At 45.7% G+C, this 18,824-nt stretch overlaps 1 protein-coding gene across 3 annotated transcripts in view; it reads left to right on the forward strand.

Annotated features, from left to right (window-relative positions):
• The first annotated feature begins 6,302 nt into the window (after positions 1-6,302).
• LOC135258766 (potassium voltage-gated channel subfamily A member 1-like) overlaps positions 6,303-18,824 on the forward strand; it is a 33,258-nt gene continuing 20,736 nt past the window's right edge. Inside the window, exons 1-3 of one of the 3 annotated variants that reach the window (XR_010331090.1) lie at positions 6,303-7,011; positions 7,783-7,852; positions 9,905-10,067. Coding sequence is in view for 1 of the 3 variants with exons in the window: in XM_064342326.1 (XP_064198396.1) it covers positions 13,700-15,373 (1,674 nt within the window). In the remaining 2 variants the exon portion in view is untranslated. Of the gene's footprint in view, positions 7,012-7,782; positions 7,853-8,039; positions 8,371-9,904; positions 10,068-13,231; positions 16,553-18,824 lie in introns of those variants that run through there. The other 2 variants (XR_010331089.1, XM_064342326.1) reach the window with 2 other exon arrangements.

Below are 18,824 nucleotides of genomic sequence, written 5' to 3' on the forward strand. Positions count from 1 at the left end.
TGTTGGCAAAGGCGTAGTCTATGATCTATGCAAGAGTTTCCCCTGTTTTTTTTTTTACTCATGATTTTGTCATATACAATATAGCATCTGATTAAAGCAATTTTTAATGACCTGATCCCTGTCTATTTTTCCTTTACACTTTTAAGCGTTATGTTTATATCGTAGACATTCTACCAAGTAAAGAGATATTTCAGCTTCATGTGAATATCTGAAATTAATTTGACTGATTCATGTATGTAAATAATATGGTTTCTGAATTTGAAAGTGTTAGCCTAAATTTTCTGTCTGATCTTTAAGCTGATTTGACCATACCTTTACGTGACGATTGCACATTTAGAATTATTCACACCCTTGGTAAAGAGGTAGTAAAAGACTATTAAATCATACCAGTCCTGAGTTATATTTTAATTCTGTGGATATATTATTTTATAATGATTCACATCAGCTCGCATGAGTTAGACTCATGTTTCAGAGCATTGCATCATGAGTGGGATCAGGGAAACCTGTGAAAATTGAAAACTGCAGCCCCCCCCTCTACCATACCCCCTCCCTCCTCCCCTGTTCTCTACCAACCCCCCCTCCCCGCTCCCCCTCTACCACCCTCCTCCCCCCTCCCCCCTCCTCTTACCCCCCCTCCCCGCTCCCCTCTACCACCCTCCTCCCTCCTTCCCTCCCTTCTACCACCCTTCCCTCCCACTCAGCCCCCAGGCAGCCCCCCCCCCAAGGTCACAGTGGAGGGACCCCAGACCCCCCCCCCCCCCAGACACTTGGTACGCTCCGCTCCGCTCCGAGCTCCACTTTTCCCGCCCACTCGCCGGTTGTGTAATCAGCCCCCGGCGGCACCGCTGCCGCTTTCCGACCCTGTTTGCCGAAACCAGGCCTCCTCTTCTCCCCGTCCCATCATCATCTGCCGAAACCAGGCCTCCTCTTCTCCCCGTCCCACCATCATCTGCCAAAACAGGCCTCCTCTTCTCCCCGTCCCACCATCATCTGCCAAAACCAGGCCTCCTCTTCTCCCCGTCCCACCATCATCTGCCAAAACCAGGCCTCCTCTTCTCCCCGTCCCACCATCATCTGCCGAAACCAGGCCTCCTCTTCTCCCCGTCCCACCATCATCTGCCGAAACCGGGCTTCCTCCCATCCCTGTCCCACCATCATCTGCCGAAACCGGGCCTCCTTTTCCCCGTCCCACCATCATCTGCCGAAACCGGGCCTCCTCTTCTCCCCGTCCCACCATCATCTGCCAAAACCAGGCCTCCTCTTCTCCCCGTCCCACCATCATCTGCCGAAACCAGGCCTCCTCTTCTCCCCGTCCCACCATCATCTGCCGAAACCAGGCCTCCTCTCCCCGTCCCACCATCATCTGCCAAAACCAGGCCTCCTCTTCTCCCCGTCCCACCATTATCTGCCGAAACCGGGCCTCCTTTTCCCCGCGCAACCACTGTCTGTCTAGAACCCCAGGGGCTACTCTCCGCAGAGAAAGAGCAGGAATTCCACCCATCCCGCGTGACTCTCCCGTTTAACTGCGCGCGCGTGAGCTCAGCCGTGCGCCGTGGATAAGAAAGGGGGGAATGACTCAATTCGGGTGGGAGAGGGGAAGCATTTGAGAGGCGCGCACACGGCTTTGATGGATGTCCTTTCCTTCAGCAGTCGTGCAGTTCCACAGAGCTCATGAATGTGTTTCATAGCAACAGCAGAATGTTATGTTTTTTTCCCTCTCTGCTCAACTGCAGTGCGCACCCGCCATTTTTTATACATACCTCTCACGGTTGTTAAGGTTTTTTTTCCTTCCATGCTCTTAAAATCAGACAAAGCTCTGATCGAAAAGCACTACAGTTAATAACATTCATACATTCATGACTGACAGAACACACAGTGGCAAATGGGGCAGGTCTCACAGATATGATTTTTCATTCCAAATGAAGGAAAGTATGCAATAGAAACAAGTTATAAAAACGAATGAAATAATTGGAGAGCAAGACCGTTTTAACTACTGCTCTTAGCAGTCACTGAGAAGACTTGTTTCAGAATTCTGTGCCTAATTATGCAGTTGATCAATTAGCAGCCAATTCGGACGTGACAAACATTTTTTTTTAATTGTCTCATTTTAAAGCAGAGCGTCTCATTTTGTACCTTATACTGAGTATTTGCTTTGCAAATTCCCTTATTCAGGGTCATTTATTCAACACACGCACTTGAGAATGCTAATGACTGCACTTGTGGGATTTCATCCTGGAATACATTACATAAATTGTGCAATCATGGAGTACACGGAGTTCTCTTACAGCAAGGACAGCATGGTCCGCAGCTTCCTGTTTATTCACCTTCACAAGACTCTAAAAAGCAAGATGTTATCATATAACTTAAAAAAAACATCTACATAATTAGTTTTGACGTTACAGAGTCACTAATACAGGAGAGAGGGAGAGAGAGAGAGAGAGAACAGGCCTGGATTTGCTTTTAAGGAGATCCAGATGGATGTGTGATTTGTACCCCTACCCACAGCAGCGCGCTGACTCAGCACTGCGACGGGCTGGCAGAGGGAGGATCCATACGGCCGCACAGCGTGGGGGAGATATTTAACGCCGCACACCTTGTCAGACGCCTGCTGTAACGAGGTGATTTTATGCTCTTTGGCTGCGATGTGAAGCGGAACGGAAGTGCGATTCGATTGGTCCCTCACAGAGGCGGGCTTCGGCCAGCAGACCATACCCCCCCCCCCCCCCCCCCCCCAGTCCACAGGGCGGCTCGGAACACTCAACCTGCTGCAGAAACGGGGGCTGTACCTCGTCAGACTTTCGCTTCGGCAAAGTCGTTTATCTCTTCCTTAAACAATGCAGGTCATGGAAGCCCGGGGAGGTCGTTGCCTCTGTAATAAATCCCTGTGCACGTCCTACATTGACGCGCACAACGTTTCTCATAGCTGCTGCAGGCTAGCGCCGAACACCCATCTTGTGCACAAGCAGGCCTGCGCTCGTATGGACCTGAAGCAGCCTCTTTGTTTGACAGACATTCTCTGCTTTGCTGGCATCAGGCCAGATCGATAGAACAGTTTGTCCGCTGAACGAACGCGAGAGTTCAGCGCCGTCCCGTCCCAGCCGGGCCGGGTCTGGGGCGAGGCTAACCCGTGCCCGCCAGCGCCCTCCATTTCGGGTCTGAATTGCATTAGGCCTCCATTACCTGCGCCGCATTGAATCATGGGATTGCGTTTTAGAGCGGCGTGGTGTAATTACCTGGCAACTGGGCTTCCGCCCGAGGAGCGTGTGCAGCGCCTTCAGGACGCTCCCAACCCCCGGGCCCTGCCACCCACACGAGCTTGTGCTGGAGCAAATCTGCACGGAGGAATGGGAAAATATTATTTATAAAATTTTTTAAAAAAAGGTACAAAAATTACACAAAGATCATGCAGACATACCCAAGAGTAATCAGAGCTGTACTGCATGTGCATGAAGCATTGGGCTGCATATTTTTGTAAATGAGAAATCTAAGTATTTTTTTTTTAAAGATATTTAAAAATATATATTTGTTAAATAAAAAAATCATGTTGAATTTAATCTGAATTTTAAACAAAAGAAAAAAGGTTCAACCAGGGCAAATACTTTCTGAAAGCACGGCTAGATGTGTGTCGGTACTCTATATTTCGATCTGCAGTGCTTTTTCAAAGCTCCCATTTAAATAATGGATCCATGTATTTTTAATGGACGCTAACAGGCCGGATTTAAATGGGCGTGGCGTAGCCGTGGACACGGTTTCACAGCACATTTCCACAGCACATTTCCACAGCACATTACCACAGCACATTTCCACAGCACATTACCACAGCACATTTCCACAGCACATTACCACAGCACATTACCACAGCACATTTCCACAGCACATTTCCACAGCACATTTCCACAGCACATTACCACAGCACATTACCACAGCACATTACCACAGCACATTTCCACAGCACATTTCCACAGCACATTACCACAGCACATTACCACAGAGCCACTGCCTGGCGAAAGGGTCCGGGGTGAAAACTGCAGTGCAAAAAGAGATTACTTTTCACCTCCCTCTACAACTCTTAAAAAATGATTTGCCATTCCAATTAAGCTAATATTAAACAAGGTTGCAGCACACATGTTTTCTTGCTTTCTTAAAATTAATTTGAGCATATGTGTTTTCTTTAACTTTTTTCTTCTTCCAAGCTTCGCCTGCCAAATGCGTATTTGGTTGGCTCGGCTGATTCAGTTCTATCGTTCTAGGAAATGATTTGAAATTCCTGCCAAGAACCGAGGCCTATGGAGGAAGAAAGAGAGATTTAGGACAATTCATCGATATTCAGTTAATCGAGCTGTCCGAGCAGAACACTATGGGCATTTTTCAACTCATTAATTGAATTTCAGTTTATTTTCAGAAGCGACTGAATCAAAATCCAACTGGCCCCAGGCCTGGATACCGTAATTCAGGATAGAAGGCATTAGCAGTGCTTTGATGCGGCACTTGTGGCTAACCTAAAATTTGTTGTTGACAGATGATGAACCATAACTCCAGTTCTCACTCTTTAAGGTTTGGAGTGTGGCCTATTTTTTCCCTTTGGCTCTGCACAAACAGTTGCATATTGTGCAAAACTAAATTTATTAACTGGCGTGCAGTGAAACGGGTGGAAAGTCTTGCACTCTGGACCTCGTTTGTCGAATATGCAACAAAGTGTTGCAGTTCCGGCTGGCCCTTGCTAGAGGGCGCCAGTTTCCCGGTCTTTAGTTCCTTCCCTGTGTTGGCGTTGGGGGAATTAGTGTTAAGCATTGTACTATTGTCTGTGAGCTCTGGACAGGAATACTGTCGAGTTCATAAGCACGCTGATTAATTACCTCACTTACTCACACGCGCACACACACACACACACACACTCACTCTCACACGCGCACACACACACACACACACTCACTTACACGCACACACACACTCACTCACTTACATGCACACACACACACACACTTCCTGTTTAAATGCGCACTTTAAGGGACAGTCCACTGCGGCTTTGAGAAATGGCCAAGAAAAAAAAAAAAAATCTTCGGTGAGGGTGAAATTTAAATATTTCTTTAAGTTCATAAAAATGATTTTATTTGAGCAGTAGCATCTGAAAGCAGTGTGTGTGTGTGTGGGGCCAGGGGCTGGGGCTGGGGGGTGGGGCTGGCGGCTGTGGCTGGGGGCAGGCTGATCCAGCAGACGTGGCGGATTTCGGAGCTCCCCGCTGTGCCGCCAGGTTGTGAAGGGCACAGAGCGACGGGGCCAGGTCTGTTTGGCGGGAGAGGGCGGGTGCCGCCCGCTGCACTCACACGCACTCCCCTCCTTTAGCAGGGCTCCAGCAGCGCCCCACTCTGGCCTACAGCACCACGTGCAAGCAACGTGTCGGCATACCCCTGCGGCGCGGATGCATCCGCCAGGGCGGGTAACCTTGGGCCACCTTCAGCAGAGACAGAGGTAAAACTGCCTGTATTATGAAAGAAACACACTGCGTTTACATCGCCAGGTACTCCCCCAAATGAGCCGTCCTTCAGACAGTGAGTGAAACTGCAATGCCCTTTTTTTTTTGCTAAAAGAACCAAAAACCCCATCCTCCTCATTCTAAATCAATGAATAAAGGCCCAAAAAGAGGCCAGTGTTCTCTGTGGAAATACAAAAGTCAAATGTTTTACCCAAAAAAATGATGGCTTAAAGGGACAGCGCTGTACTTTAAGTGTGAAGCTTTTTTGTGAAAGCACAGCAAAGTCGTGCTTCAAGCCACGCTGCACAGCAGCTAATCAATGCTCACACTTATTTCCGTCGCTAATTAGCAAAGCTAACGTTGCTTCTGTCTACAGACACTCACAGAGGAAGCACAGTTAGCATGCAGCCCGTAGACAATGTTTAATATTTTTGAACTGGACTCACTGGGATGAAAATTGACATCGATTTAACTAAGGGCAAGATAGCCCATGAAATATGTTTCAGGTAGAATATTCTTGCATTGTTACAGGAGGGGATGTATGGTGCATTATGGAGGAATGTGTAAAATTCATAATAAAGGGGATGCCAGACAAAACCTCATCTGACCTTTGACACCTTGGCCAGCTCCGCATGGGCAGTCTGAAGTGGCAGAGTGCATTGTGGGAAACCGTTTCCTTTCCTATCATCCGGGCATGCGATCCTCTTACTGATCTCCAGCTGAACTGAAGACGTTTGAAGAAAGAGGAACAGGAAGAGTCCCCCCTCTGGTCCAGCGTACGCTTGCCACCCCCGTTAAATTCAAACACTCATGGGGGTTTACAGTGACACGCTGTGGTGCTATGCCTGGGGTGTCCAATCTGAAAACAGCTGGTGTGGGTGCAGGTTTTTGTTATAGCCCTGCATGCACACCTGATTCTACTTATCAAGGTCTTGATTGAAGACTGTGATTAGACTGTTAGTTAAATCAGGTGTTGTAGTGCTGTGTTGAAACAAAAATCAGATCATATCTTTATATAGTTTAAATACTTTTTGCCGTGTGTTTTCCAGAGAGATGATTGCAGCTCTTGGAAATCAGTGCCTGTTCAAAAACACAGCACCTCAGCCTCAGAATGCTATTCAAATGAGAACATTCATCTTTCATACACAGCCAGAGAAAAATCTCTGGCTGTGCATGAGATCTGTATTTTTCCAGATGTCCCAAAGACAACAAACTCCGGGCTATGCACCATTTTGCCTACTGCTGTAGTACCGTGATCGCACACTAGGTGGCAGTAACGTGTTGGCTCTGAAGGTAAAGGTGATTGCAGCAGAACACTCAGGACACTCCTCTCGCTGCTGAGAGCAGCTGAATCTGAAACTGAGATTAAATGGCTCTACTTTAGTGCAGCTCTCTGGGAAACCTCTTCTCACCTTTTCCTTATTTTTTTGTCTCCAGAGGTGGTGATAAGTGAAAATATGTTCTTAGGTCAGCATTGCATCGTCCTGCACATCATCTGAACTCGTGCTGAACCCTCGTGTGCTGGACCTGTCTGCAAGGTGAGTCCCGAATGATATCCCGGCACGAATCGCGTGCGCTTCTCCCTTTAACACTGGGGGCTGTGTTTAAATGGTCACATGCACTTCTCTCTTTAACACTGGGGGGTGTGTTTAAATGGTTGCATGCTATGTATTGCACAGCGGGGATGATCTGTCGCAGAAATGCATCATAATGTATTATAAGGAATTCATAAGTCAGAGGCAACCACCGCAGTGTAGTTCTTCATACAGAGCAGCCCAGGGATGCATTTTACTAGCTCTCTGTGGCCCTCTAGTGGCCAACTTTAGCATCTCAGGACCGTGAAATGCAGTTCTTCAGCTCTAACTCATGTGGCATGATTTCCTAATGATGCAGTCTTAGTATGGGAGGGACTGACAGACGAGCCTGACCCAGATAATCTCTGCTGTATGGCAAAGGCATTAATGTGGACAGACCGACTAACCTCTGCCAACCAAAAAAAAAAAAGTCACTTGTCTGTCAAAATGCGCATGGAACTCATTGTGTCATAGCTAGTGAGGGAAAACAATCCAAGAAACAGTGTGTGTTTATATGATACTTAAGGAATAATGTAAATACATTTTGAAAGTGATAATGAAGGTATTCTATACTATAGGATAATGTGGGATATCTGGTTTATATAGTGTGTTATGCATTGACTGTTGACCCATGGCTGAAGATAAGCTTGGCAATGTTTTTGTTTTTTTTTGCATGTCACTTTGCTTGCTTTAATGAATTGTACACTTGTTGGTTTTTGCTTTTCTTGTTCACAGCCTTGTGGAAGTCTTGTGAAAATATCACTTTTTCAGATGGAGCAGTCACGGATGTCAATTAGAAAATGAGGTAAATGTGCATTTTATAGAGATATACACCTAAAATATCCAAGAACACCAGTAGATGTAAAATCACATTTGGCCACCAGAGGCACTGTTGACTGTATTTTTGCCACTTTTGTTTCATTTAACTCAGTGGTTCACTTAATTAAGACAGGGCCTGTGTGGGCGCACACACCTGATTCTACTAATCAACCTCCCTGCTCTAAGCACCTTCATCAGTAAAATAAGGTGTGTGCTCCCACACTGGACCTTTCTGGATAAGACCCAGGACCCAGGCTCTAAAACACGAAAAGCACATAATTAAGAAAAAAATAGCAGCTTCTTAAAATTCTGGGATTGCAGTTGAGGTTGGAATGAAAACCAGCATATACAGTGGGGTCCCCCAGGACCGAGTTTGAGAACCACCGATTTAAAAAAAGAAGAAGTTGTCCACTTCATGGAACTGAAAATGCTTGAAATGAGATGGCCTGGAAAAACGTGTTTTATCTCACATTTTGAATGTGACTACAGTCCTGCCAGAAGCCAGTAAGCACACTTTGTTCACACTATAAGCTGGCTGGGAACACCCTTCTCCCCCCACCTTTCCACCATCGCACAACTCCTGCGGGTGAAACAAAAAAGAAAAGAAAAGGGAAAATCCCTCCAGCCAATCACATCGTTCCTAAGCGTCAGTGTGGTTGTGAGGGGGTTCCTCTACGGTAGTCACAACAGTGTTGCCAGGTGTCAGAAGGCGAATCGATAAGCAGCACTGCATCTTAAAGATGGACGTGGCCGACTCGCTCATTCCCACCCGTCTACTGTAGCGTGTGCAGCCAGATGCCCCCCCCCCAAAAAAAAACATACACTCTCTCATACCCTTCTCCTACCCTCTGTGCCACCACACATGCCTATGGGAAAAATATTCAGCTCAGAACTTCAGGCCTCATAGACTTCTCTGTATACCTGCCTGATGTACCTGTCTGCCTGCCTCTTTTACCTCAAGCAGCTTTAGCCTTGTAAGAGCTCAAAAGTGCTCTCATCTGTCTTGCCTTACTATCTTAAAATAAGACTATGATATTTAAATTCTCACATTTTTATTGCAAAACTTTTTTTTTATGCTGTACTGTATGTCCCAGCTTAAATTGTATATTTATATGCTTAAAAACATATTTTCTTTAGTATCCGGCTCAGCCTAATTTCTCAAAATAAATTTTTTTTTTTTTAGTTTTTTGAATTTGAAATTTTTTAAATCAAAGCGTGCATTCTACTGACTTTATCTCCATACACAAAAGGACACAAGCTCGATTGCTTGGGAGGATTACAGTTGTGCCTCCGTATATGTCTACCAGAATTCTTGGATATTTTAATCTTGCTGGTAGTGTACATTGTAAGTAATCAACACTCTTCCTGCTAAGGTCAAAGGTTGTAGCATCTTAATGACAGTGCAACAGCACATTGCACATCTCACCAGTTGTTTTGCCCTGTGAACTTGCAAGCTTGGTCCCATGTATGTGTGTGTGTGTGTGTGTGTCTGTGCATGCCAATGCAAGAGCAGGGCTTCCCCGCTAACCTCCCCCCCCCCCACACACACACGCACACAGTATCAGGATTCTCTGAATGTGTGTGTGAATTCTGGATGCTCTGCATGTGTGTATTTTGAAACATGGCCAGCTGTCCATTTAAAGCTGATTTTTAAATGCTTAGCATGTCCAAAAACAATTACGTATATTCCAAATCTATATAGAATTTTTTTACACCTAGTTGAAAAACACCTTTCAAAGCAAAAGAAAAAAAAAAGTATATATGCTTGCATCTGTAGCAGCAGAATAAAGAACTAATCTTAACTCTGTAGTATTTGACTATCATTCCTACCATAACAGGCATGTGATTAGAGAAGGCAGCTCTGCTCATCCTCTGGCCATGTTTCACTGGAGGAAGACTCTCCATGTGAAGAGTAGGTGTGCTGAATGGAGTGCAGAGATGCCGTTTCACACTCTGTTTGGCACAGAGAAAGAGGCTTTACTCTCAGTGCAGCGTCTGCTCTACCGCCCCTCATTCAGCGCTCTGCTCTGCTTTTCAGCTCTTACCCCCCTGGGGGGGGCGCGGAAACTAGGGCGGTGTGCGAACAGACTCAACTGGATACCCCCCCACCCCCCCACCCCCCGAAGTCCCGCCCCATCCTCTGACTGGCTGTGAGTGCACTCGGGGGCACCTGTACCTCACTGTCACACACCTGCTCTCAGGTGCGTATTTTAAATTCCTCACACATCACACCTCACACGCAGGTGAAATGCGGTCGCGGTCGCGTCTGTTTACAGCACCGACAAAGTTCCACATTAGCCTTATGATGTGAATGAGATTCCATCAAGCATAGCGTAACATAGCATATAGCATAGCGCATAGCATATACCATATAGCATAGCATAGCTTATAGCATATAACTTACCATAGCATAGCATAGCTTATAGCATATAACTTACCATAACATAGCATAGCTTATAGCACATAACTTACCATAGCATAGCATAGCTTATAGCATATAACTTACCATAGCATAGCATATAGCGTAGCATATAACTTATCATAGCATAGCACATAGCATAGCACGCTGCTGCTGTTCTGGTGGGTGGAAGAGGCTGTGTGCGCTCGCTGGGAAGCCTTTGACCTCAGTGTCAGTGAATCTGTGTTGAGCACAGTCTCAAGGGAAAAACAGATCGCACAAAACGGATTCCCCAAATTACTGTAATTCTGTACCACCCTCTCCCTTCTGCTTCTGTGCCCCCATCGCCATCTTGCCCCAGCTGTCAAAAGCTATTTTAGTTTCTTGCTCGTCCCTAGAGGGAAAAAAACTGCAGAACGGAGATTCAGACTGCTGTCAGTTAGAATCCTTATGCATGCCCCCCCCCCCATCCTTTTCTCAGGAAAACACACCTCCCTCGTTCGTGGTGGGGGGTGTGTGGAGTGCATGTGCGATGCCCCCCCCCCCCCATGTCTTTTCTGTCTGGGTGGCTGTTAATTCCTTGGAGATTTTCTCATGCATTCATGGATACGGCCTCTGCTGGCTCTGGAGCCTGCCCCTGAGTAGAGGGGAGGGAGGGAGGAGGAGGGACGTGAGAGTGTGTGTGTGTGTGTGTGTGTGGGGTGTGTGTATGTATGGGGTGTGTGTGTGTGTGTGTGTGTGTGTGGGGTGTGTGTATGTATGGGGTGTGTGTGTGTGTGTGTGTGTGGGGTGGTGTGTGTGTGTGTTGTGGTGGGTGTGTATCATTGGTGTTGTGTGTGTGTGTGTGTGTGTGTGTTTAAAGCGTGTGATGCACGTGGCTCACCTCTCCTCGCGTTCGTTCCCGTGACGCAGTCATCATCCAGCTCCGCTGATTATTCCGGCGTCAGCTGTCAGCGTCTTCTTCGCTCAAGTGACGGGTTTTTACCCCACATCGTCTAGAACGTGCCTGTATGCTGCAGGACTAGCATCTGCCTGCACTGGAACTAAGGGGCCTAGCCCAAGCCAACCCTAACCCCAGACCAAGGGCTGTCCAGATACTTTTGGTCACCCAGTGTATCTGGAACCTTCTGTACGCCACGGTATTCTGTGTTCATTGTTTGTAACATCCAGCCCATTTGGAGCGCTGATTCTTTCCACTGTAATTAGAGGGCTAATTTAAATGTCATTATAAATGCCGGTTGTTACTGATTATCTGTTGTTATGGTTACTGTTTCCATTTGCGACCGGCGGTGGGACATTGTGCAGAACAGAAAGCAGAATTCTTGCACTGTTGAAAGGGCCACAAAATTGCTGCTCCTCCGTGTCAGAGTCAGAACTGCACCAGAATTGCATGTTTCTTTACACCGTAAACAGCGGCTCTCCCAGGACAATGTCACACGCCTGATTTACCACAGGGGGCACTGTTGCACAATAATGCGGGGAATATCCTGCTGACTATGGCTCTCCCTCTTCTGCGTGATGCTGAGGCTGGTCGGGTGTGGCCTCCTGGTGAGGATTGGATCTGAATCGCAGCGAGTATCACTGCACTAAAAGTCTCTCAGCCAGAGACTCAGAGACACGCTTTTTCCCCCTTTTCCTTCTGTTTATGCGCTGTCAGAGCACGAGATTTCTCCTCTATGCAGACCATGCCGTTTCCAAACTTCTGTGCAGGTGAAGCATTGTGCATTAATAGTATCAGATTTTTCTTTTCTTTCTTTAATATTTAACACATTCAAATGATATCCGTTTAGGAGAGGGTCAAAGTACTTCATCGTTCTGTCGGGATCGCTCAGCAAAGTGTCCAGGAACTGATTCAGGGTCCCCAGCTGAGTCTCGAACCTCAAGCCGGCGATATTAAACAAGCCCTCTAAATTGTCCGTTGGTATGAATGTGCGAGAGAATATTGCGTAGGCCTCGCGATGGATTAGCGACCTGTCGTTGGTTGTATTTCTGCCTCTCGCCCACTGCATGCTGGGATAGGCGTCTTCTTAGGGTCACGGTCAGCCCGTTAAATGGTTTACCACCACTGATTTCCTAGAAAACACAACGCAGGGATAAAGATTACACAATAAAATGGAAGCATTTGTTTCAAGTACGATGCTAATGCCAACTTCTTAGCGTCTGCAAGTCTCATTCGTTCTATGCATTTATCTTTGTGTGAGAGCTTCTGAACGCAAGCAGATTTGACTTTAAATAATGTGCAACGATTCTGCTGAAAGGATGAAACGGATAATACCCCATTATGCGTTTATGGGAGAAGTACCCTACTGTCAACGCACTTTGCACAACTCGATTGAAAAAGCAACCTATATAGTTAGTGAATCTAGCCGCTACACTTTGATCTAATAATGGAGTAATGACATCAAATAAATGTTAGGTTTTACAATTTGTTACCCTTAGCCATTGAAAATAAACAATGTGTAAGAATAAAAACTTAAAAACGTATTTTGTTAAATAATTCTAATTGCTTGTCAAAGTAAAGGACTAAGCCTCTCAATTATTTGATGTAATGTCCCTATTGAATGGCGGCGCCGAGGGATCAGTAATCAATAGGCTACTACTGTACGGCAAGTTAATTTGACTATGGCGTAAACATCATAAAATGTGTTAACAATTTGAAAATTACTTGCATCGCGCCCTTTAATTCTGTTACGTGGAAATTCGGCATAGGGTAAAATAAATGCTGTTTTTATTATTAGAAAAAACATTCCTTCGAACAAATTATTGGCTATGCTGTTCCAGAAATGAAATACATCCAATAACATTTCCAATTTTGAAAAATAAACATCGCGCACATATCATATCACTTCCTGGTCTGAACCTTCAAAAAACCCGAGGGAACTGAACAGTCTTCGTGAGTGACAACTGTGAATAACAGATACATGCGCGTGCTTTAAAAATAATCTGTAATATAAATAGTCTCTCAAATCTGCGCGTAAATTGAATGGTGGACCGATTTAAGAGAGGCGTAAAAACGCACGGACTCGGTTCCCATTTGCAGCTAAATCCCTCCTCTTTTTCGTTTCTTTTTTTCGCCTCTGAGTTTGAGATGACAGATTGCCTGACAACAAGAGACATTTTCAAAGGATTCCCTGACAGCGGTGGCAGAGCGGCTCTTTTGACGTCAGGAACAATCATTACTTTTTCATCCGGGTCTTCGCTCCCCCTCTCTTATGGTATTATTTGCTTCAATAAGACATAACTAGTGGGTTCAGGCGTCTTCTGTGTGCACATGTATTATACGCGCGATAATAACTGCGAGGAAGAGGACCCTTTCTTTATCCAGATTCATCTGGAACTGCTTGGTTCTGAGGTGAACAAATCGTGCGCGCGGTGAAGGGAAAATCTGTTCAGACTATCCAAGTCTTTTACAAATGAATATTTAATGGCTCCGGAATGGAGATAGCCCTGGTGAGTTTTGAAAACGGCGGGGCTAAAGGAAGCGGGAGCGTTGCCGGCGAAGCTTGCTCAAACGCACTGAATCTCACACAGACGGGACACGGCGACGGGTACGGAATGGAGGCGAACACCCTGGGCAGCCTTCAGACGGCCTCGCTGAAAACAAACGACATGAACAACACCTTCAGCAGCAGCGAGAACGCAATGGACGCGCTGTTGCGGGCTGACCACAGCCCGCATCTGTTTGATGAGGACATGCTGGACATGGACATGGATAACGAGAATAACGAGAGGGTTTTGATCAATATCGCTGGCTTGAGGTTCGAGACTCAGCTGGGGACCCTGAATCAGTTCCCGGATACTTTGCTGGGCGATCCCGACAAAAGGATGAAGTACTTTGACCCTCTCCGAAACGAATATTTTTTTGACCGCAACCGACCGAGCTTTGACGGCATTCTATATTTCTATCAGTCGGGCGGGAAAATACGGAGACCAGTCAATGTGTCAATTGACGTCTTCGCGGACGAGATCCGGTTCTATCAGCTCGGAGAGGAAGCTATGGAAAGATTCCGAGAGGACGAGGGCTTCATCAAAGAAGAGGAGAAGCCTTTACCCCAGAATGAATTTCAGAAGCAGGTATGGCTTATTTTTGAGTACCCAGAGAGCTCGAGTCCCGCTCGAGGAATCGCCATTGTGTCTGTCCTGGTTATCACCATATCCATAATCACCTTCTGCATGGAGACGTTACCGGAATTCCGTGACGAGAGAGAACTGGCCGCCACGAGCAGGGCTGACAACGCCACCCAGCACCGGCCGTCCCACAGCTTCTCCGACCCCTTCTTCATCATAGAGACCACCTGCGTGATCTGGTTCACCTTTGAACTCATCGTGAGGTTTTTCGCTTGCCCAAGCAAGTCCGAGTTCTCCAAGACGATCATGAACATCATCGATATCATGGCTATAGTGCCTTACTTCATCACGCTGGGTACGGAGCTGGCGGAGCAGCAGGGACAAGGGAACAACAACGGCCAGCAGGCTATGTCTCTGGCCATTTTGAGGGTGATTAGATTGGTTCGAGTGTTCCGAATATTCAAGCTGTCCAGACACTCCAAGGGACTGCAGATACTGGGACAGACCCTTAAAGCCAGCATGAGAGAGCTTGGACTTTTAATCTTCTTTCTGTTCATCGGGGTCATCCTCTTCTCCAGCGCCGTGTACTTTGCGGAGGCGGATGAGCCCGAGTCCCATTTCTCCAGCATCCCCGATGCCTTCTGGTGGGCCGTCGTAACCATGACAACCGTCGGCTACGGGGACATGAGGCCGGTGACGGTGGGAGGCAAGATCGTCGGCTCGCTGTGCGCTATTGCCGGCGTGCTGACCATTGCCTTGCCCGTGCCCGTCATCGTGTCGAACTTCAATTACTTTTACCACAGAGAGACCGACCAGGATCAGTCGACGCTCAAAGAGGAGCCCGACAGCGGCAGCGCGAGCCCCTGCGGCGACATGAAGAGGAGCACGAGTGGGTCCTCTCTGAAGCCCGCGGGGGACGCGGAGAACAACGAGTGTGCTGACATGCCAGTCGAGAAAACGAACATCAAAGCGAACAGCAACATGGACATCAAACGATCCCTTTACGCCCTGTGCTTGGATATTAGGGAAACAGACCTGTAGTTTAAACCGTGTGCATTTTGCCAGTAGTGAACATTTTAATGCTGTCTTGCAGACAGATCATTAGGCTACTGTAGCCATACCATTTAAAATACTCAGAGTTCTCACTTCCCTTTAGTTTCTATACGGAGGACCATACGTCACTGCACGTGAACATTCATAGCAACGATGTTAAGCACAATATAAAATTCAACATGGTATATAGGCAACTTTAGCATTTTATTTACCAAAAAAACAAGTATTTACGAATATATGAATACCATTTACAAATCGCCAACATAACCTATTTTTATATTTATTGACAGAATGACAATGGGATTAACTTGAGAAACGTGGTCTCTATGCGATGAAAAGTCTCTGTTGCCAGAGTTACGCGATTTTTGTGCTCTTAAGTAGGCTATATCACAGGGGGCGTATATGGTTTTGAGAGAAGATAATTTAATTGACATTGGTCGCATAGGCCTTAATCAAAACCGAGTAAAAATATTTTGACTTGTAGGCTAATATATAACATTATGTCGTTTCTAAAAAGCCAAATGTGCATTTGTATATGCACTGTCTATCGTCGTCTGTTTACTATAAGTGAAGTTGTTGTATTAGACCTATGGGCTATAGCCTATGTGCATCTAAATATATGTACATATTTATTGAATTGAATTATTAATTTATTGTAACATTTATAGTAAGCGGACTGAGAAAGTAGTGGACGACTCTGGATAGATAAATTAATTTTATATGTAGCAAAATATTACCGTTATTCAGTTGGGTGTGATTACGTCTCCTTCCCCGGTTTCCTAGGCCATTTTTTAATATACAAAGTATCTATTTTTTACAAGTGTATAGCACATGTGTCAATCTTTTTTTTTTTTTTTTTTTTTGAAAAAAGTTTACATTTGTGACTGTTTCTGAGGAGGACATGAGGGAGAGAAGATGACCCTTGATATATATTTTACGTGTGTATCTGCTTTAACCATGGCGCCGAGACATGGCCGCCTTGCGAACCTGAGCGCTCAGCTGGCCTGTACCCGAGAAAGAGAAGCAGATGCACGTGCAAAATGCAAAGGAATATCAGCGGAAGAATTTAAACAACCGAAGCATCTGTCGAAGGGTCGAAATCCCAGTGATCGACCGAACGTGCCCAGAAACATCAAGGATGTGCTATCGGCCGTGAAACACCAACAGGTCAGTACCAGAACGTCTACACTTGAACTTTTTTTTTGGTCTTGACCTAAAGCGTTCAGAAATGTGCGCTAGTATTTTCTCTAACGGTCTGAACAAAAACACTAGCGCGCGCTTCCTCTTTAACGTCATACTGCGGGCCTATACTTTCTGAGAACCTCCTTGAAGGAAGTGGTGTCAGGCTATGTGTACTGTATGTCAGATTTAAATAAGAAAAAAAGAAAAAAAGAAAAAAACGGTTTACTTATAGTAGGCTATTTTGTGTTAACTGTGGAAATGGAACGATAGAAAGCAGTCCAGCGTGACAGTGCTCCCTTAACAATTTGTCCTAAAAACATTAATGAAAGTAGGCTACGTTTTACGGAATATGCTGTAAAACCAGCTGCCAAAGGCTGTTCAAGTCGCACGCAGGAAAGGCATCAGGAGCTGTCCTTTCAGCACCATTATCGCGGATTACAAGGGGCGCGTTAGCCTGCATCTCATGGGATGTCAGGACCTTTCGGGAGCCACAGTATGTTCACAATCTGCGCAAAAACACGGTCTGATTAGTGGTCTCCCAGGCTGTTTCTGAAACGGGTCTATAATCGTGAAAACACCGAATAACAGACATGTGAAAACTATTCTCCTTGCTGGCGACAAATGTCGTATGACGTAAGAAATAATTGCAAGCTGTGCACAGTAGAATGTTCTGTGTTAATTCAATTCTGACAGAGTACATATGTGTCCAATAGGGACCATATGTACTCTGTAAGAGTTGATTTAACAATGAATATTTTACTGTGTACTACTTGTAATTATTTCTCATGTCATATTAGACTTTGCATTTATTAAATGTATCAATTATTATAAATATATCTATTATTAAAATCCCCTAAGAACATAAATAAATATCGATTTTTTTTAAATAGCTGAATTTTATTTAGTGAGTGCAAGAATTTAGTAACACCAAAAAGTGAGTCAAAAGGATGAAGGCTCAGCTCATAAGAGAAAACAAAAATTAACTGAAAATGATCGACTGAAATATTTTGTTAAACAGGAAACACAAGAGTACGCGGATGTTGGACGGAAAGGTTTTGTCCATCGCCGTTGCCGGTTGGCACATTGAGCGCAGAGCAGGACCTCATTCTCGCGCCTATCCGGTTACGTCCCCTGTCTCTCCGAGAGCATCACAGCGCTCTCTTCCTTACATGCCCCCTCACTGCAAAGCTTGAATGTCGTTTCCGGGGGAAAACGAAAACATCTGTTTGCGGACGATATAACTATAACCGCAGGAAGTGGATGACGTTGCATAACAAAGCTTCCTGAGCGGTAAACATTAAACCTTTTTATCACAATTTCTATGGTGTATAAGTGGTCTGTTGCCTTACAGACTGAAAGAATATCTGGTTTATGTGGCCAGGAGCTCTCATGAAAGAAGTCTCCCTATCATTTACCCCCGTTTTCTCAACTTGATGCCCGAATATCATACCTACCCTCTGTAGTGAATTAGAAGTGAACTGATGCTTGATATCAGACTCCCTGGAAGTTCAGTGTTTGCCCTCGATGCTTGTTGAAGGAAGTTTTTTTCCCGACCAATAGCATTTTAGCGGAGACATTTTTGTTATTTTGTGGAGCGTTGGTTGGGACACAGTGACCTTTTCAACTCTGCTCATGTCTGCCTCCAGTCCCTGTGTGCACAGCAAGCTAATGAACACCCTTTCATCTGTTCTCCTCCCACAATATTCACCGTCTAAATGCGGGGGCCTTCCAGAGCTTTTTGGAGTCAACTTCATTTCAGTACAGTCCAGCTGCTCCTTTGTGAAGACTGTAGGCCGACCAGTCTAGAAAATGGATCCTGCATCCTGGGATTTGTATGAGACTTTGATTACCATGTAGCTGGTCAAGGAACTACCAAACGCTGACTTTTATGATTTGTTTTTAAATTACACTAATTCTTGATGAGCATATTTGCTAGAAGGATGGACGCTTGGTTGAAAAATGGTATTTTAGTCAGTAGTGTAGAAGGCACAACAGACAGCTCTATAAGAAGCAGTAGCCATTGCACTAGTGCAGTGATGCCTTCTTTTGGATCCCTGATTAATGGTGGCCATGACTTACTGTGGTCCCACGACACGCAGAGTAGAGACAGTATTCCAGCAACTGTGAGCTGTGCTTTTGTTAATCAGGTATCAGGTTATCTCAGGCTGCTCGGCTGGTCAGCAAGGGTGCAAGGATGGCCACTGTGCACTGTGTGGTCCTCATTTCCAGAGGTCATACCTCTACACCAACAGGAAGA

Source organism: Anguilla rostrata, chromosome 7, assembly GCF_018555375.3.
Source record: "Anguilla rostrata isolate EN2019 chromosome 7, ASM1855537v3, whole genome shotgun sequence".
Lineage (NCBI taxonomy): Eukaryota > Metazoa > Chordata > Actinopteri > Anguilliformes > Anguillidae > Anguilla > Anguilla rostrata.